At 43.1% G+C, this 19,801-nt stretch overlaps 1 protein-coding gene across 3 annotated transcripts in view; it reads right to left on the reverse strand.

The window, feature by feature from the left end:
• Window positions 1–19,801, reverse strand: part of TMC1 (transmembrane channel like 1) — a 108,351-nt gene that overhangs the window by 3,041 nt on the left and 85,509 nt on the right. The window contains exons 16-20 of one of the 3 annotated variants that reach the window (XM_053302877.1): window positions 18,677–18,916; window positions 14,905–15,030; window positions 14,096–14,174; window positions 13,892–14,000; window positions 864–1,139 (exon numbers count right to left, since the gene is read on the reverse strand). In XM_053302877.1, the coding sequence (XP_053158852.1) occupies window positions 1,123–1,139; window positions 13,892–14,000; window positions 14,096–14,174; window positions 14,905–15,030; window positions 18,677–18,916 (571 nt within the window). In that variant the 3' untranslated portion in view covers window positions 864–1,122. Of the gene's footprint in view, window positions 1–863; window positions 1,140–13,891; window positions 14,001–14,095; window positions 14,175–14,904; window positions 15,066–18,676; window positions 18,917–19,801 lie in introns of those variants that run through there. The other 2 variants (XM_053302876.1, XR_008317702.1) reach the window with 2 other exon arrangements.

Genomic DNA, 19,801 nt, shown 5'->3' on the forward strand with positions numbered 1-19,801 from the left:
TTGTGCTTCCTTTGAGATGCTGAGCCCTATTGGGACTGGAAACCATCCTATTCCTATCCCCATGTAAACCCGCTTTACATGAAAAAAGTAGTCTATAAATATAATAATTAAAAAATTATATTGAAAATTTAATGAGTTGAAAAGTAGTCTATAAATATCATAATAAAATAAATGAATAAAGGACTCATTTCAAGAGTCACTCATGAGCCAGAGAGAGGAAGGAAGCAACCAGTCAGCAAAGAAAGCACTTGCCCTTAGCTGCTGGAGAGGGGGTCAGGCTGTCTGTCTGGCCAACACTGGCGGGGTGTGTGTGTGTGTGCCGTGCCCACCCTCACATCCTATCCCAGGGTTGTTGCCAACCTTCCTACACCCCCAATGCCACTTTTCAACATAAATTTTCTTAAAGCATGGCACCTAAAAGGTATCTTGCCCAGCACAAAACCAGCTACACTTACCATCTTTTGTGCCTTAGATATGGTGATAAGAATATTAAATATGACATGTGAGATGGCTGATGATAGCCATATCGCTCATCAGCCATATCACAGGTTATGTTCAGTGCTTATGTAGTCTGTGTACAGCATATGTACAAACAGATCTGCACACTTGTGCAGTTAGAAAGACACATGTTCAACACATATACAGACGTATGTTTCCTATCGGTACCCTGCATTTGAGGAACCTCCTATTTCCTTTTCAAAATGTACACATGAACAGTCATTCACAAAGACACATACAGATGTATACAAACACCTGTACCACACAATTAGTGTAAATGGATCTGAAACAAAGAATGCAAATTGCAACCCAACAGATCCAATGATACAATAAATGGGGGGAAAAACCACACATGAGAAATGAAATATGTAAACTTTGACTGTATTGCACATTATAGAATCAAACACTAAACAACATCCAATCAAAAAAGAACTATGTAGTCCATGATATATGTTAAGATGACAGCAACCTGGTGATAAGCTGTTTTATCAAGTGTTCATCTATGAGTTTGTATTATCTCCCATGAACATCAACCATATCTTCATTGTGACTTCAGAATCATGTTGGGAAAAACTTTTGAAGAAATGGAATAAATCCTCTTCATAAGGAACTTCAAATCTTCTCTTATGATGCAACAATTCCTATAAAATATACATATTTCCACCCATATACATCAAATTAGTACTAACTTCATGATATCCTATTTATAGAACAGACAAAATTTCTCCATACTCCTTTATTAAATCCAATACTCAAAGAATGTTAAATGTCCCTAAATGGCTAATATTCAATCATATGATTAACATGTCTAAAAATTCTTGGAATTCCTACAGAACATCTTGTGAATGAGTGACAAACACCAATCAATATTCCATAAGATAAAACACTATTTCAAAGTGACTAAATCTAAAAAGAAGTTCTTCCCCATAGGTAACTCATGATATGAGTTCCTTCACTGACTATAAATGTCTACACAATCCTTTTAAAAGTTCTTATCAATCAGACTTGTCTAGACTGTTCCTCTTATCAGTATATAACATTTAAAGCCAAACTTGTATAATCATCTCATCGAATATTGTAAATATCTCACCAAATTGTTTCTGTCTGTCTGTCTATCACATTTCTATACCACCTCATACAAAAAGGTACCTGGGTGGCTCACAATCTAAAAACCATTAGAACATTAACATGATTAAAGCAATTTAAAAATATAAATAAAAACTCTAAAACGTGAAGCTTTAACACTATACACTAAAAGCCTAGCTAAACAGCTATGTTTTCAGATCCTTCTTAAAAACATTCTGAGAAGAGAAAACTCTAATTTCATTAGAAAGCATGTTCCAGAGTCCCTGGGGCAACTCTAAAAAAGGCTAGGTTTTGCGTCTCCACAACCAAATCGGTGGCAACCACAACTGGACCTTCCTAGATGGTTCAGGAACCTTACTCCTCCACACAGAGATGACACTTCAATGAGCTGTCCACCATGACCCCAAGATCTCTCTCCTGGTCAGTCACTGACAGCTCAGATCCCATCAGTGTATATGTGAAATTGGGGTTTTTTGCCCCAATGTGCACCACTTTACACTTGCTTACATTGAACTGCATTTGCCATTTTGTCGCCCACACCCACAGTTTGGAGAGATCTTTCTGGAGTTCCTCACAATCCGTTGTGAATTTCACTGCCCTAAATAGTCTAGTGTCATCTGCAAATTTAGCCACTTCGTTGGTCACCCCAACTTCTAGATCGTTTATTAACAAATTAAAGAGCACTGGTCCCAGTACTGATCCTTGGGGGACCTCACTTCCTCCCTCCCTCCCTCCATTGTTAAAACTGTCCATTTATTCCTACTCTCTGTTTCCTGTCCGTCAATCAGTTACTGATCTACACATGAACCTGTCCCCTTATTCCATGACTGCTAAGTTTACTCAAGAGCCTTTGGTGGGGAACTTTAGCAAAAGCTTTTGGGAAGTCCAAGTATATTATGTCAACCAGATCACCTTTATCTACATGCCTGTTGACACTATCGAAGAACTCCAAAAGGTTAGTGAGGTAAGACTTTCCCTTGCATAAGCCATGCTGGTTCTCCTTCAACAAGGCCTGTTCTTCTATATGCTTAACAATTTTGTCCTTAAGTATGCTTTCCATCAATTTACCCAGCACCAAAGTTAAGCTGACTGGCCTGTAATTTCCAGGATCCCCCCTGGACCCCTTCTTGAGAACTGGAGTCACACTGGCTACTGGTACAGAGCTACTGGTACACACTGGTACAGAGCCTGATTGTAGGGACAAGTTATATATTTTTGCTAGGAGACCGACAATTTCACATTTGAGTTCCTTCAGTACTCCTGGGTGGATGCCATCTGGCCCTGGTGATTTGTTAATTTTTAGCTTTTCAATACATTTTAGAACATCTTCCCTTGTCACCTCAAATTTGCCCAGTTCCTCAACTGCTAAACCTGAAAAATTCCATTATGGAGAGGAGTATCCTCTGGTCAGTAGCCTCTGCCGTGAAGACAGATGCAAAGAACTCATTCAGCTTCTCTGCAATCTCCTTATCCTCCTTAATAATCCCTTTCACACCATCATCATCTAAGGGTCCAACCGCCTCCCTGGCAGGTTTTCTACTTCTGATATATTTAAAGAAGTTTTTATTATTCCCCTTGACACTTCTAGCTATATGCTCCTCAAACTCTCTCTTTGCATCCCTTATTGTGTCCTTGCATTTCTTTTGCCAGAGTTTTGTTCCTTCCTGTTCTCTTCATTTGGGCAGGACTTCCATTTTCTGAAGGAAGTCTTCTTTCCTTTTATAGCCTCCCTGACTCTACTTGTTAGCTATGCTGGCATCCTCCTGAACTTGGTGGTACTTTTCCTCCTCCTTGGTATACATTCTGACTGTGCTTCTAGTATTGTGGTTTTAAATAAGTTCTATGCTTTCTGGAGTGATTTGACCCTCCTGATTTTCCCTTTCAACTTCCTTCTTACTAGTCCCCTCATTTTTTAGGAGTTTCCTCTTCTGAAGTCCAACGCATCTGTGTTGGACTTCCTTGACAATTCTCCACTTGCATATATGCTGAATTGGGACACTGCTACCCAATGGTCCTGCAACTCTGACATCTTGCAGCAGGTCCTGGGCACCACACAGGATTAAATCCAAAGTCGCCATCTCTCTCATTGGTTCCGTGACTAACTGTTCTAAGGCACAGTCATTTAGCACATCTAGAAATGTGGACTCTCTGTCATTACAAGACCTGAGTTAGAAAAATACTGTTGTAAAATTTTAAACTGTTGTGATGTTTTAACCTTTTCTGTATCATTTATTTTGTTTTAAACTAATGTTTTAATCCTTCTGTGGTCATTTATTTTAACTAAGGTTTTAACTTTTTTCTGTTGTTTTGCTTTGACTCAGCCTTCCATCCTTCCGAGGTCGGTAAAATGAGTACCCAGAATGTTGGGGGCAATATGCTAAATCATTGTAAACCGCTTAGAGAGCTCCGGCTATAGAGCGGTATATAAATGTAAGTACTATTGCTACTGCTATTGCTATTGTTGTAAACCGCCCAGAGATGTAAGTTTTGGGCATTATAGAAATAGATAGATAGATAATCTGAATGTGAATTTACCCAGTCTATGCGTGGGTAGTTGAAGTCACCCATTATTACTGCTCTGTCTCTCTTTGACGCCTCGCTTATTTGTTTCTCCAACTCCAGGTCACTCTCAGCACTTTGATCCAGAGGGCAATAGCATGTCCCTAGTAACACATTTCCTTTCAGTCCTCGTAATGTTACCCATAATGATTGTGTGGAGGACTCTGGTCCACCTAGGTTTTCTAGCTTATTGGAATCTATCCCTTCTTTGATATATAGCGCCACTCCTCCCCCAACCCTCCTCTCCATGTCCCTTCTATAGAGTTTATATCCATGAATAATCGTGTCCCACTGGTTCTCACCATTCCACCAGGTTTCTGTTACACCCACTATATCTATGTTTTCATTAGTAACTAAGTATTCCATCTCACCCATCTTGGCTCGGAGGATTCTGGCACTGGTATACAGACACCTATACACTGGGTCCCTCATCTATCCCCCTTACCATCATTTGACTTATTTGGCAAGCTGTCCTGTGCCTTCTGCTCAACTCCTGACTCTACACTGTCCCCTTCTCGTTTATCCAAAACATGTTCACCTTCACACCTTAACTCCCCACAGCTTTTCCCACCAATCTCGGACTAAACTCCTGCAAAACTCCTTCATTATCTGTTTGCAAACTCCTGTTAGCAAATCTCCCCAGGAGTCATGTCTGGAGGTTAGCAAGATCACCACTGTCTTAAGATCACTCACTTCCAGGAAAGGGCTCAGTTGGCAAACCAGTCAAAGCTGATTTTTATTTATCTATTTAAAATATTTCTATACCACCCAAAATTTTCATCTCTGGGTGGTTTACAATTAATAGAAAGCACTTGTGATAGAAAGAACCTGTGGCCACCGCCTCCACCTGAGGTACCAGAGAGAGGGTTGGGTCCAGAAGTACTCCCAAACTGTGGAACTGTTCCTTCCAGAGGAGTGTAACCCCATCCAGAACTGGCAGATCTATCCCATTTCTCAAACTGCAACTTCCTACAATAAGCACCTCCCTTGTTTGGATTCAGTCTCAGTTTGTTATTCCTCATCCAGCCCATTACTGCCTCAAGGCAAGCATTCAGGGAAGTTATGCCATCACCTGATGAAACTGACATGGAGAAATAGATTTAGGTGTCATCAGAGTACTGATAACACCCTGCACCAAATCCCCTGTCTCTCCCAGCAGTTTCATGCAGATGTTAAAAAGCAATGGAGACATAAGGAGCCCTCAGGAACACCATACAAAGCTCTCTCTTCATAGAGCAACACTCTCCAAGTAACACCTTCTGGAATTTGCCTGAGAGGTATGAGCTGAACCACAGCAAATCAGTGTCCCCTACACCCAGTGCCCTCAGGCAATCCAGAAGGATACCATGACTGATGGTACTGAAAGCCTCCAAGAGATCCAAAAGGACCAATAGAGTCACTCTCCCTCTGTCAATTCCCCTTTGGAGATCATCCATCAGGCCGACCAAGGCAGTCTCCCCACTAAAGCCTCCCCGAAAACCAGTTTGAAATAGCTCTAGATAATCTGTTTCATCCAAGACTGCCTGGAGTGAAGAAGCCACCACCTTCTCAATCACCTTGGCCAACCATGGGAGACTGGAAACGGGTCTATAATTGCTTAACTCTGTGAGATCAAGTGCAGGCTTCTTCAACAGAGCTCTAATAATTGCCTCCTTTAAAAAAGGAGGCATCCTATCTTCCCTCAGAGAAGCATTTATATTCTCAACCAGGCCATCTCCCATAATCTCCCTGCTTTATAATATAAGCCATATCAGACAATGGTCAAGAGAGCAGGTGGTAGGATGCAGAGTTCCAAGCAGTTGGTTCACATCCTCAGGAATCACAAACTTGAACTGATCCAATTTAACCACACAAGAGAAGGTATTGGATACCCCCTCAAGCTTGAAGTTTGAAGCCTACAGTTTGAAGCCTACTCTGGGAAGAGCAGAAGCAGCTTCAGGAGGTGAGCAAGCTTTACTAAACAGAACAACATCTAGCCTTTCCCCCCTTCAAACTAACAAGAGGAGCAGTAGCAGCTGGTGAGGGCGCCAATTGAGGGGAGGCGAGAGGCACCTTTAAGAGTCAAAGAATTGGTGCTTCCCTCCACTCTCACTGTGCCTGAATGCTAGCAGCATGCTACCCAGCACCCCCTGCGACAGGGGATTGCCTCCACCACTCACCTGGCTTCCATGGAGCCAAATGCCTACCCGCAGCAAGGTGCGTGGCGGAGGTGATCCCGTGGCAGGGGGTGCTGGGCAGCATGCTGCTAGCGTTCAGGTGCAGCGAGAGCAGATGGAAGCACCAATTCTTTGAATCTTAAAGGTGCCTCTTGCCGCCCCTCCACCAGCGCCCTCACCGGCCACTACTGAGGAGGCAAGATTTTGAGGGGCTGGTTTCTCTTAATGGGATAAGTCTGTGTGTGTGTGTGTGTGTGTGTGTGTGTGTGTGTGTGTGTGATTTGCCAGGGCTAGCAAATGCCAGTGTTTTTGTTTCTCCCTCCCTGGAGGGGGTGGAGCCGGCTAGGGCTGTGGGAGGCTCCACATTCCTTTGACCCACATCCTGTGTCTCAGTTTGAAACCTACTCTCTACATAAGGGGTGAAGGCCCGAGAGCATAGCAAACAGAGCATATCCAACAGGAATAGCAACAGGACGTTGGCGGGAAGTGTGTGGGGAAGCCTGGAGCAAGCCCCTGTGATCACAAGGAGCACGGTGGAGATGGAGAAAAGAAGGTAACACAAATCCCTTCCTCATATAATTACTGATCTCTCCCTCATATTCTTGAGAACGTCTGTTTGGATAGTTAAATAGCTGACTATTACAGCTGAGGCCTATCCTTCTAATAAACTATCTCTAAATACTGTAAACAGCCAACAAAACCAGTATGAAGATAGAAGGTCAGCAGGGGAGGGGGCACTTTCCAGTGTATTGCTCAGAGTGCCACATGTATGACTATTTGTTCCATGGGCAGAAGTCTTGAGTGTGTGCTTGGTGCAAGGAGCTCCTGGCTCTCAGGGAACAAATTCATTCCCTTGAGGCCAAGATGATGGATCTGGAGAAGCTCAGGGTGACAGAGAAGCATGCGGACAAGACTCCAGGGATGGGGAAGAGGCATCCCATCCAGGGCTGATAGCTCCTCTACTGTCAGGGAGAATGAAGACCTCGGGGAAGGAGGACATCGGTCTGAGGAAGAGGGAAATGCTCCTTTAGAAGGGACCCCTTCTGTGGAAGATGAGCCCATGTCCTCTCGCACAGGGGATACTCCTCCAGGGGGGTGGGGGCCTCCTTGTAGTGGGTGATTCGATCATTAGAGGTATAGAGAGGTGATTTGCCTGCCTTGTGCGAAGGCTGCAGACATCACGCAGCATCTCGATAGGCTCTTAGGCAGTACTGGGGAGGAGACAGCTGTCATGGTGCACACTGGCACGAACGATGTGGGGAAATGTAGTTGGGAGGTCCTGGAAGCCAAATTTAGGCTGATAGGTAGTGTATTGAAGTCCAGGACCCCCAAGATAACACTCTCAGAAATGCTGCCTGTTCCACATGTAAGTACAGTGAGACAGGCAGAGCTGGGGGGTTTCAATGCGTGGATGACACGTTGGTGCCGGGAGGAGGGGTTTAGATTTGTTAGGCAGTGGGACACATTTTGGGGAAAGCAAGGCCTGTACAAAAGGGACAGGCTGCACTTGAACCAAGATGGAACCCGACTGCTGGAACTTAAAATCAAAAGGTTTGCAGAACAGCTTTTAAAATGACACCTGTGGAATAGCCGACGGGAGCTGGGCAGTATCCGGTTTGGCAAATGCCATTCTTTAAAGTGCGAGGGTGCAAAGGATTCAAATAAAACAGAAGGGGACAGAGCAGAACCACATAAAGAGCAGACAGAAGGCTGGTCAAAGAGTCCAAAGAAAGATAGCAGACACCAGGTAAGAGATTCAGCGTATAGGTGCTTATATGCCAATGCCAGAAGCCTCCGAGTCAAGATGGGTGAGCTGGAGTGCTTGGTTGCTAACACAGAAATAGATATAGTGGGCATAACATGGTGGGACAGTGAGAACCAGTGGGACACTGTTATCCCTGGATATAAACTCTATAGAAAGGACAGGGAGGGGTGCCTTAGAGGTGGAGTAGCACTGTATGTTAAAGAAGGGATAGAATCTTACAAAGTAGAAAACCTAGGTGGACCGGAGTCCTCTATAGAAACCCTGTGGGTGAAAATACAAGGCCTGAAAGGAAATGTGCTACTGGGGACTTGGATTGCCCTCTAGATCAAAACGCTGACTGTGACTGGGAGTTGCAGCAGGAAATCAGGGAGGCATCAAGGAGAGGCAGGGCAGTAATAATGGGTGATTTCAATTACCCACACATAGACTGGGTAAATTCACAGTCAGGTAATAACAAAGATGTCAAATTTCTGGAAATGCTGAATGACTGGGCCCTAGAACAGTTGCTCTTGGAACCAACCAGAGAGAAGGCGACCTTGGACTTGATCCTGAGTGGCACCCAGGACCTGGTATGTGATGTCAGTGTCATCGACGCTTTAAGGAACAGTGATCATAGTGCGATCAAATTCAGCATACATGCAGGGAGAGAATCAGCAAGGAAGTCTAACACAGACACTTTGAATTTCAGAAGAGGAAACTTCTCCCAAATGAGAAGTATGGTGAAAAGAAAGCTGAAAGGGAAAATCAGGAGAGTCACTTTGCTCCAGAATGCATGGAGTTTACTCAAAATCACAATACTAGAAGCCTAGTTAGATTGTATACCCAAAAGGAGGAAAGATACCACTAAGCCCAGGAGGATGCCGGCATGGCTAACTGGTAATGTCAAGGAAGCCATAAAAGGGAATAAGATTTCCTTCTGGAATTGGAAGGCTTGTCAAAATGAAAGGAACAGAAAGGAACACAAACTCTGGCAAAAGAAATGCAAGGTTACAATAAGGGAAGCGAAAAGAGAGTTTGAGGAACATTTAGCTAAATGCGTCAAGGGGGATAACAAAAACTTCTTTAAATACATCAGATGCAGGAAACCTGCCAGGGAGGCGGTTGGACCATTAGACAATGAGAGAGTGAAAGGGAGGATATGGAGGTTGCAGAGAAGCTAAATGAGTTCTTTGCATCCAACTTTGCAGCAGAGGATATTGAGCATATAGCTCTTCAGGAACCAGGCCTTTCAGGGATGGAGGCTAAAGAACTGAGTCCAGCAGCATAGGGAGGATGGCAGCAGCCCATGTGCAGCTGCCGCTGCAGCCCCCTGACCCTGCGTCTGATGTCAGACGAGGGGGATGTGGTCTCCCTCCCAAACAAGGCTGCAGCTCGTTGAACGTGTCAACTCAATGTGCGGCAGCTGTGAAAAAGGCCAATTCTATGCTAAGGATCATTAGGAAGGGGAATGAAAATAAAACTGCTAATATTATAATGTCCGTATACAAAACTATAGTGTGGCCACACCTGGAGTACTCTTTGCGATTCTGTTCACCACATCTAAAAAAGGACACTGTAGAACTGGAAAAGGTGCAAAAGAGAGCAACCAAGATGATCAGGGGCCTGGAGCACCTTTCTTGTGAGGCAAGACTACAACCCCTGGGGCTATTTAGTTTAGAAAAAAGATGACTGCGGGGAGATATGATAGAGGTCTGTAAAATCATGCATGGTGTGGAGAAAGTGGATAGAGAGAAATTCTTCTCCCTCTCACATAACACTAGAACCAGGGGCATCCCATGAAATTGATTGCCAGGAAATTTAGGACCAGCAAACTGAAGTACTTTTTCACACAACACATATTCAGCTTGCGGAATTCTCTGCCACAAGATGTGGTAACAGCCAATAACCTGGATGGCTGTAAGAGGGGTTTGGATAACTTGATGGAGGAGAGCTCTATTATCGGCTACTACTCGAAGGGCTATAGGCCGCCTCCAGCCTCAAAGGCAGGATGTCTCTGAGTACCAGTTGCAGGGGAGTAACAGCAGGAGGGAGGGCATGCCCTCAACCCCTGCCTGTAGGCTTCCAGCGGCATCTGGTGGGCTACTGTGTGAAACAGGATGCTGGACTAGATGGGCCTTGGGCCTGACCCAGCAGGGCTGTTCTTGTGTTCTTAAGCTCCTTGAACCAGCCCGCAAGCAAGCTCTTCATGCTGGGCCTGGCTCGACTTGAGCTTAGACTGGCTTCACTGTATGGACCGGTATGGCTTGAGTGTAAGCCTGTGAGCCGAGCTCAATTCGAGTCGGGTTGCACACCCCTAAAATTGACTTAAGAGTAAATAAACTGAAGGCTTCCCTTTAAGTCAATTTTAAAGAGAAATCCTGATTTCTTCTTGTATTGACTGTCACTTTCTCTATAGCAAAACATTTATTGTTTCTGGTGTCTATATTTAATAAAATGAACAATAAAGTGAGCCTCCATATTCATAGTTCTAATCTTACTCTTATGTTCTATAATGAGAATACTTCAAAGTCTACTAGTCTGACCTACATTTAAAGAGTTCTCATGGACAAACAATTGCATAAACAGCACCAGTGGATTGGCAAGTGCTGAAAGTTTTTAATATAATCTTCTTATCATCAGGTGGATTAAATGAATTCTTTTATTTGTAAAGATTCATGGCAACATGTACAATGTCCACATTTCTAATGTCCTCTCAAACTGGAAACAATGACTTGTGTCCTGCATATAGCTAAATGAACTAACCGGTCTTTTAAACTGTATTTACGATGATATCCAATGCAAGGGGGAAGAGTAATCTTGGACTCAGTGTCAGTACTTAAAAATAATATGTCTTATAGACCAAGCTTTGGAACCAAACCTAACAGACCAATAGATTTGATCTCTTTGGTTTGTCCTCATTTTGCTTTTCAAAAAGTTTAGATCTAGGAACTTCATCAGATTGTTTCTTAGCCACTTCTATAACTTGCTGGGGGTAGCCTCCTAATATTAATATTATATTATATTTATATTAATGCAGATACAAATGCAGCTCTTTGTTGACCAAATATTTTCAGAGATGTACAGTCTTAAAAATTGGCCAAATGTTGTGTTGTCTTGAATGCATCTAGGAAGAAAACTGTCATAATGTAGAACAGAATTCCTAAATGTGGGTTTATGATAACCCTTTGTCATGATTTTACTGGATTGTTTGTATATACATACATCCAAAAAGGATATATGGTGTGGTTCCATGTGACTGGAAAATTGAATATGCTCATTTATAATGTTAATCCAATCAACAAACAATTGGAGTGGACAATCCGATTTGGAAATAATACAAATTTAGTCAATGAAATGACCATAATACAGCAGATATTTATAGTATGGATTTACATCTCCATTTAAAATAATATCCATTTCTAGATGTGTCATATATAAATTGGCAATACTAGGAGCCATGGGACTCCCCATAGCAACCCCTTTAAATGGAAAGTAATATGTATCTGCAAAACAAAAATACTTTTCAACATAAATTCTCAGCATATGAGGCTTGAGGTATGGTTTTTTTAATTGAAGCTTTTATGTAAACGGCTTTGGGAGTTCTGCCTTAAAAGTGATATATAAATGCCTAAAATGAAATGAAATGAAATGAAAGTGCTTAAAGCATGGCCACGGAAAGTTATTCTGACCAGCATAAAACCTTTTGTGCCTTAGATATGGTGATGATAAGAATATTGAATATAACATGATGATATGACTGGTAATAACCATACTGATCACCAGTAGGGATGTGCAAACCAGTTTGAATTTGAACTGGTTCGGTTTGATGGTTCGAATTCGATCCGAACCAGCCATCAGGTTCAAGATGCAGGTTTGAATTTGAACCCAACTCTGTGTGTGTGTGTGTGTGTGTATGTTCCAATTCGAACCAGTTCAAACCTCCAAAAGTGGGTGGGGTGGTAGTTGGCACCCATGGGTGCCTACCACCCAACCCCCAAAGCACTCCTATGATTTTTTATGTATTTTTGAAATATATTTAATTATTTTTCTCATAGAGTATAATAGGACTCAAACCAGCCCATTATCCCCTACTGTGGAGCACCTAGAGGCACAAAAGTGGGGTGGGTGGTAGGCACCCAGGGGTGTCTACCACCCACCAAACCCCAAGGCAATCGGACAATGACAAACCATTAATCCACTCTCATTTGCTACCAGAGAATCTACACTCAGGACACCTCAGAAACAACAAAACCCTGTACCCCATGGGTTAGCAACCCATGAAGGTAGTTGTCACCCAATGTGCACAACACCACCACTCGCTCTGGGCCACCCCAGCATCCCCTAAGTGCAGTTATGGGGCTGCTGAAACCTCCATTCTTCCTTATGGAGAAAAACCTTAAAGATTTGTAAACTTCAAAAATCACTTAAAAATCAGCCCTTTGCCCAATTTCTTTGAAATAATTCTGGTAGCTTCCTTGCCCCCCTTGGGACCTACCACCCACCACACTCCATTCTAGGCCACCCCTTTCCCCCTGACATGAAGTGATACATTTTCTGGAATCCTCATTATTCCCTATGAGAAATTCAAACATAATTTTAAAATTCACCAATAATCAGAGGAGTGTCTGATTGCCTTGGGGTTTGGTGGGTGGTAGGCACCACCCACCCCACTTTTGTGCCCCTAGGTGCTCCACAACTGGGGGAAATGGGCTCGTTCAAGTCCCATTTTACCCTATGAGAAAAATTAAAATTATTTCAAATATTCATAAAAAATCATAGGAGTGTCCAATTGCTTCAGAGTTTGGGTGGTAGTTGGCACCCATGGGTGCTCCACAATAGAGAATAATAGTCTGGTTCAAGTCCCATTATATCTGATGAGGAAAATATTCAAACATTCATTTTAAAAAATCGTACGAGTGTCCGATTACTTTGGGGAGTGGTAGGCATCCATGGGTGCCAACTACCCCTAACCACTTTTGGAGGTTCAATTCAGTTTGAAACAGTTTGAATTCAAAATGAACCGGGGGGGTTCGAGCAAAACCAAAACCGAACCTCCCCCTCCGGGTTCGAACCCGGTTCAAATTTGAACTGAACCAGGTGAACCGGTTTTGTGCACATCCCTGATTACCAGCCATATCACAGGTTACATTCAATGCATATGCAGTCTGTGTACAGCATATGCACAGATAGATCTGTACACATGTACAGTTATTCACACATTATGTTCAACACATATACAGCAGTACCTTCCCTATCTGTACTCTCTATTGTTCCCTTTTAAAATGCACAGCCATTCACACAGACACATGCAGATGTGTACAAACCCCTGTATGTGGGTATGATGTATTGTCGGAATAGGGTGAAGGCATTGGAGTGGGACTGCAAGTGACAAGGCGCCTGATAGGAAGAGGCTGCTCCACACATCTGGCACAACATGCTTTTGCACTCACGTCACCACATCCCATCCCATCCCATCTCAGCTATTGATATGTATAGGGATGAGATGCAAAGTGCCATGCAGGTTTCATGATTCAGAATTTGGTTCTTTGCAATCTGGTTATGTTTTTATGGATATTTAAGAAGCACTGTTGCAGGCTTTTTCCTTCATGCCTTTAATGGCTGCTTCCCAGACAGGAATTCTACAGGTGCCATTTTCCAGGAATGAAACTGCAGTGTGGGCAAAGGTGGACCTCTGGATTTCTGCCTTCTGGCTTGCTTATTAGAGGAATATAGCTTTTCTCAGGGGTGGGGGGAAGTGACACCCCTCACAGCAAGGGCAGAGAACGGGTCAGGGTGATGAAATGAAGGACACTGCAGTCAGTGTGATGGCTTTGAAACCCTTCCTCACCTTGACTTGCTTTTGCAGGGTCCTGTTTGGAAGTCTCCTGTGCCTTTTCTAGAGCCTGTCGTGCTTCCTGTGCTTTTTGTTTGTTCTTCCTTTTGTTTTCATCAGCTTGCTGTTCATGAAGAATAAAATAAGCATCCCATTATAATTATTAAGGATGATCACTAATGAGAGGGGGAAAACCCACAATCTTTGTAATTTCCTTACATTTTGCAATTTCTTTTTAAGCTCCAAGTTCATATCCTTGTAGGCCTTCGAGGTAGCATTGAGATAGTAGATACTCAAGCTAAAGAATAAATAAATAAATAAATAATTTTTTTAAAAAAATCTTTATTTCAGTCGACGACCAGCACAAAGATAAAACAGATATAAAAGAGAAACTAATCAAACTTCTACTTCAACCAATAAAACCAAAGAAACTAAGAAAATCCTTCTATATATAAATCAACTAAAAGTACACAGCTTAAACTAACAATGAGACAGCAGCATTTCATACTTATAAAATTATTATAGACATATCAAAACTTAAACACTTGCCTTCCTAACTCCTGGGGAGGTTAAAATTGCCTTCCTAACTCCTGGGGGTGGTGTTTTAAAAATGAATGAATGAATGACAAGAATCTATGCCATATCATGATTAAGGCAAACATTTTAATACATTTATAATAATGAACTACATTATCTATAGCTGATCCAAATTAACTGAATCCTAATTGAATCCTACACAAAAATGTGATATAATGTCCACAGAGTGCTTGCAGTTGAATCTCCTTCACCACCATTCACACACACACACACACACACACACACACTGATTCATCTTCCTTGACATAATTTCTCCCTACTTCTAGTGCATCAGGTAAGCCTTGCAGGGAAATTAGAGAGCATTCCAAGAAAAGAAGTTAACCCATCCCTCCCTCTATCACCATATCCTCCCCCTCGAGCACAAAAATCGCCCCCCCCCAAACAGGGAAGTGAATTCCCTCAGAAAAGCTCCACAATGATGCTATACATACACCATCAGCAGGATGAAGGGTAGAATCACTCCAGGATTTGAGGCGAGTCTAAATACTTTCCGAAACCAGGAAGGGAAATCGTGTTCCAGAGTTTCTCCAATGACTTCAAACATTCTGACTTTTCCACTGTCAATACACACATACACAAAGGGGGAAGAAAGCTGAAGAGATTGGAGTGTATTTTTGTAAAAATAATACTAATAAAAATAAATCACATCTATAGTAATGCCAAAATATCAGTGCTGCTGACTATGAATATAATCTCTTCAAACTGTATAGTTATGAGGTTCCCTACAATAGAGGGCTCATGCAACCTCAACAGGGCAGAAGGGAGAATTCTGTTATGTACAGTTTCTACTCTTTTGGAGCTGACTCACAGGTGTGATGGTCTGGGTGTCACTACTGGATTAAGGTTGGTGGGGTTCAGTCTGCATGAACTGGTGCATGCTCATGAATGATGCATTCTCACAGATATCCCAGTTCCCACAAAAGTGGTTATTCAAGAAACTGGAATCAGGGTAATCACATATGAACCAATCATGGGGAGACATTGGTTCAAGGAGTACGCCTTGCAAGTCTACCTGTGAGCCCAGCCACAACAGCGTGTGCTTCTGAGATTAGATAGGAGCCACTTCAGGTGTGAACTGTTCCTAAGTGATGGAAGATCTTGTCTTCTTTTTTCACTAACTGTTGAATGCAAGTCTTGTACATGGAGTCTGGCCATTTTTGACCTAATTCTCACAAAGTGCAGAGTGAGGGCCTGTGTCTGGACTATACCATAACAGATTGTAGATTGGGCCTCACATGAATGAATCCTCCTCCATACAAAAATAGTCCCTGTATAGAAAAAGATTAGATGTCAGGAAGAAGGGATGTAATCTAGCCTGACATGCTCATTTACTATGTTTTGGATTTATTATTTTTGTTATTGTTATTAGTGGAGAAGCATTCCATTGCATTACTCCTCATATGCATTCTGAAGTGGAACAGAAGCAGAGTTCTGCTACCTCATTTGCTATTTGTGGTAATTTAGAACCATGTTTGAGGCCCATTCTAGACATTTTATATGGAAGAAACATTCAGATGAGGTATGCCTCACCTGTACTCTGAAATGACACACCCACATTCTGCTGCCTGTGCAAACCCTGCCAAACAGATGGCCAGAGAAGCAACAGGTAAGCCTGATGGGAAATGGTGCTCTGAAAACTGTAGCCTAACACTGGAACCATAGGTTCATAGGAAGCTGCCATATACTGAGTTAGACCATTGATCTATTTAGTTCAGTATTGTCTCCACAGACTGGCAGCGGCTTCTCCAAGGCTGCAGGCAGGAATCTCTCTCAGCCCTATCTTGGAGGAGCCAGGGAGGGAACTTGAAACCTTCTGCTCTTCCCAGAGCAGCTCCATCCCCTAAGGGGAATATCTTACAGTGCTCACACTTCTAGTCTCCCATTCATATGCAACCAGGGTGGACCCTGCTTAGCTAAGGGGACAAGTCATGCTTGCTACCACAAGATCAAGGTTAGGAATAGTCAGTGATCTAATTTCCCATCATGGGGTTAGGTGTTTCCCCAAGTCATGCTTATTATAGATACAGGGCAACCATATTCCAGAAGGCACAGGCCATGGACCAAAGTGAGGAATTAAGAAAATGCTGAAACAGAAGTCTGAAAAATACATGGTGGGCAGTTTTCTGTCACTGACAAGGCCCTGTCAGCACAACAGGTAGTCCCAATGGTGTAGCAACGAGGCTGCAGAATGCAATGGGAGGTGTGCTGCACTGCTGCCCAGAAGCCATTTTCAGGTATTCCACAATCTGCATTAACATCTCATTTCCAACAGGTGAATGTAATTACTCAACAAATTCCATTTGGTCCCAGTGGAGTTTTATACTGAGCTTCTCCAAAGTCTCAATGGTGGGAGCAGACAAGAATTCAGAGCTATTGGACTCAAGTTTTTTGAAAAATCTTCTTAATAGTGGAAAATGCTCTGGCATTGGTTCACTTTAAACTGCACAATGGGCACTAGTGCTAGGGAAAACACTGACTATTTATACAATTGTTTGACTATAATTAAACACCTTCTTGTAAGTCTACCTTTTTGTGCAAGCTATAAAACTGTATTTACACATAACTTCCTCTAGATGTCACCCGTGGTTTTCCATCACTGGCAATGAAAAGTAACTTTCCTCAGCTTACCCACTTTGTGGCTATTGCCTTTCCAAAGACATTTCCATGTACAAAAAGTGACAAACTCTTTGGAAGATAAATGTAAGGCAGCGAGCTATGGATCCAGAACTGGTTTTGATTATGCTGTTAATTTAGGCAAAAGCCCAGGCTTGTGCCCAAAGTGAAGCACAATTTCTGGATTTTCAGAAGGCTCTGGGATCATTGAGTTGTATTAAAGTAGAAAGTAGAACCCTGCTCATGCAACAGGGATTCACTGTATTTCCTATCTCCCCTCTGCAGTCCCTTGTGCCTCCCCCTCCAAAGATCTGCTCTTGAGGGTCAGGGGACCCTCTAGAGATGGGTTACCGGGGGTGAGGTGGGGGGTGGGAATGCAATAGAAAGGAGGGATTCACTAAAAACCAAATCACCTTGAGTGAGGAGAAGCGCCTTTTCAGTCAGGCAAGGTGCCCTTTGGATACAAACCATTATTTATATAGTGCCATCAATGGCACTTTTCAAAGTTGCAGCGAAGGAGAAGGAGAAGCTGATGGCAACAACAATGGGGTGGGGAGAAAGACAATAAAAGGAATGGAAAGGAGGGAGTCCCAAGACGTGATGTGAACAAATGCAATTGCATGTAGTTTCACTTGCATGTAGTTTCACTTGGGCACAAGAACAAAGGGCTTAGGCTTATCGGGAAACTGGGGTTTTGAGGAAGAATGTAAAGGAAGGGGCATGACCCCACATAGGAAAGAGTTCCAGGCATCCTGCGTGCAAGGAAGAAGAGGCAGAGTTGTGGGCTTTTGGTCAATGGGGATGACAGCACTGGAGGACGGAAGGTCAAACACGGGCAGAGAGCAGGAGATCATGCAAATGATGACAGAAAGGTTGGTTGGGGCAGAGCTCCAGGTAGCTTTAAATATAGGCCACTTTAGGGTGTGCGTGTAACTGTGGGTCCAGTAAACTCACAGTTTGCCTCTCAGACATCCAGCGGTCTCCCAGACAATCAGGAACTACAATCTGGGAGGCCACAAAGAGGGTGGAACTGACTGTGCAGGCTTCCCCTGGTCCTTGAAGGAAAGCCACGTGAGCCAATGGATTTTAAGGGGTGGGAGGAGTTTCCTTCCTTTACTCGACCAAATCACCCAAACTGGATGACACAGTGGAGGCTACCAACCCTTGGTTTGGTAAGTGTAACTCACTACAAACTGAGGGTTCATTCTGAGGTTTGGGGAAGGAATTGGAACTGTGGTTGGGTCCAGGAACCATGATTCTGATTATTCAGATGTCATGGAGGGCCAACCTGAGGTGGATTTGCCTCAGGTTTCCCATGATGTGCGAAAGCGGCCATGAAGGACTTTGTTCTGGAAATGAAAAAGTATGGAAGCCAATTAAGAACAATGGCTTTCATTCAAACCTGCTGCTCATTCAAAGAAGCACTCTTTCTTCCAAGTGTTTTTTTTTTTGTCAATAGACCCATGCAAGCATAATTCATTTTGGCAAGCAAAACCTTGTCTATCCCTTCTGGTGAAAACCATTTGTGTCACTTCTATTTAGTGGTCCCGCATCAGCCAAAAAAAGAAATGGATATGGAATGCAATAGACCTGAATGGGCCACAATCAAAAGATGGTGGGACGGAAACAACCGTGTAGACAACTGGTAGTGTGGAGAGGAAGAGAATAAAAAGCAGCATGGCCATGTAGAAGTTGTTTGATCTTGAAGCTTTGAAGACTCTCTCATGGGGGACGTTACAGCACATCACAGCCCAACACTGCAGGTACATGGAAGTATGGAGACGGATCACGTTGATAGCTGGGAGGCAAGGGGCATAAAAAGATCCCATCCTGAAAACGTTCAAGACATCATTCAGTCATAATAAGGCACTATGTAGTAAATATATGTCATAGCCATCACAATGGAGCTTTATATTCCTTTGCTTACTACATCAGTGCCTTGGAGTTTGCAAAAAATTGTTCTTTACCCTCATCAGTATCTGAATTAATGCAGACAAAGATATGCAGTGTTCTTTCCCAAACTGCCATGTCCCTAAGGGACTTTTTAATTAATGGGTTACATCCAGAGTTGTGAAAACTGAAGTCCTCTCATGCAACTAGGCTTTCTTCCTGCCTTCTCACTCAGAAACCCAATGCACCCTCAAAAAGCCTCTTATTAGGCTGTGGGGATAGGACATAGGAGTTGCAGCTGGAGGGGTCACTCACCAAAAATTGGGTGGAGGCACCTTGCACAAGCAGAGCTCCGCTCAAAGAAAGTGCCTCTGATCTATTTCTGCTATTCCCCCCAGGCAGCCACCCACACTTTATCTCAGCCTCTTCTGGAAGATTCTTCTATCCTCAAGAGAAGCATTTTTGGAGAGCACAGGGGACTGCTGTGGGGATGAGGAAGTAGAAAAGCCTGGTTGCACAAGCAGACAAGATTCAACCAGTTATGCGCCATTTCAGGCAATACTTTGTCTGCCAGCTCCCCACACATGATACAGATGTGCACATACCATGAATGTGCCAGCCCGTCCCCCCATCCCCTCAACACACTGGCATGTGTGTGTTTTTTTAATTGCATGAGGTGTGGTTTGGTTTAAATTAGTATTTCTAACACACATAGAGGAATGGTTTGCATGAACTGCCTCTCCATGCAATTGGAAAAAAAGCTCACCAGCACATCAGGAGAAGGGATGCGTATACATATAGTGCATTCATGTTCTGTATGTGTGT

The sequence above is a fragment of the Hemicordylus capensis genome, chromosome 2 (assembly GCF_027244095.1).
Source record: "Hemicordylus capensis ecotype Gifberg chromosome 2, rHemCap1.1.pri, whole genome shotgun sequence".
Taxonomy (NCBI): Eukaryota; Metazoa; Chordata; class Lepidosauria; order Squamata; family Cordylidae; genus Hemicordylus; species Hemicordylus capensis.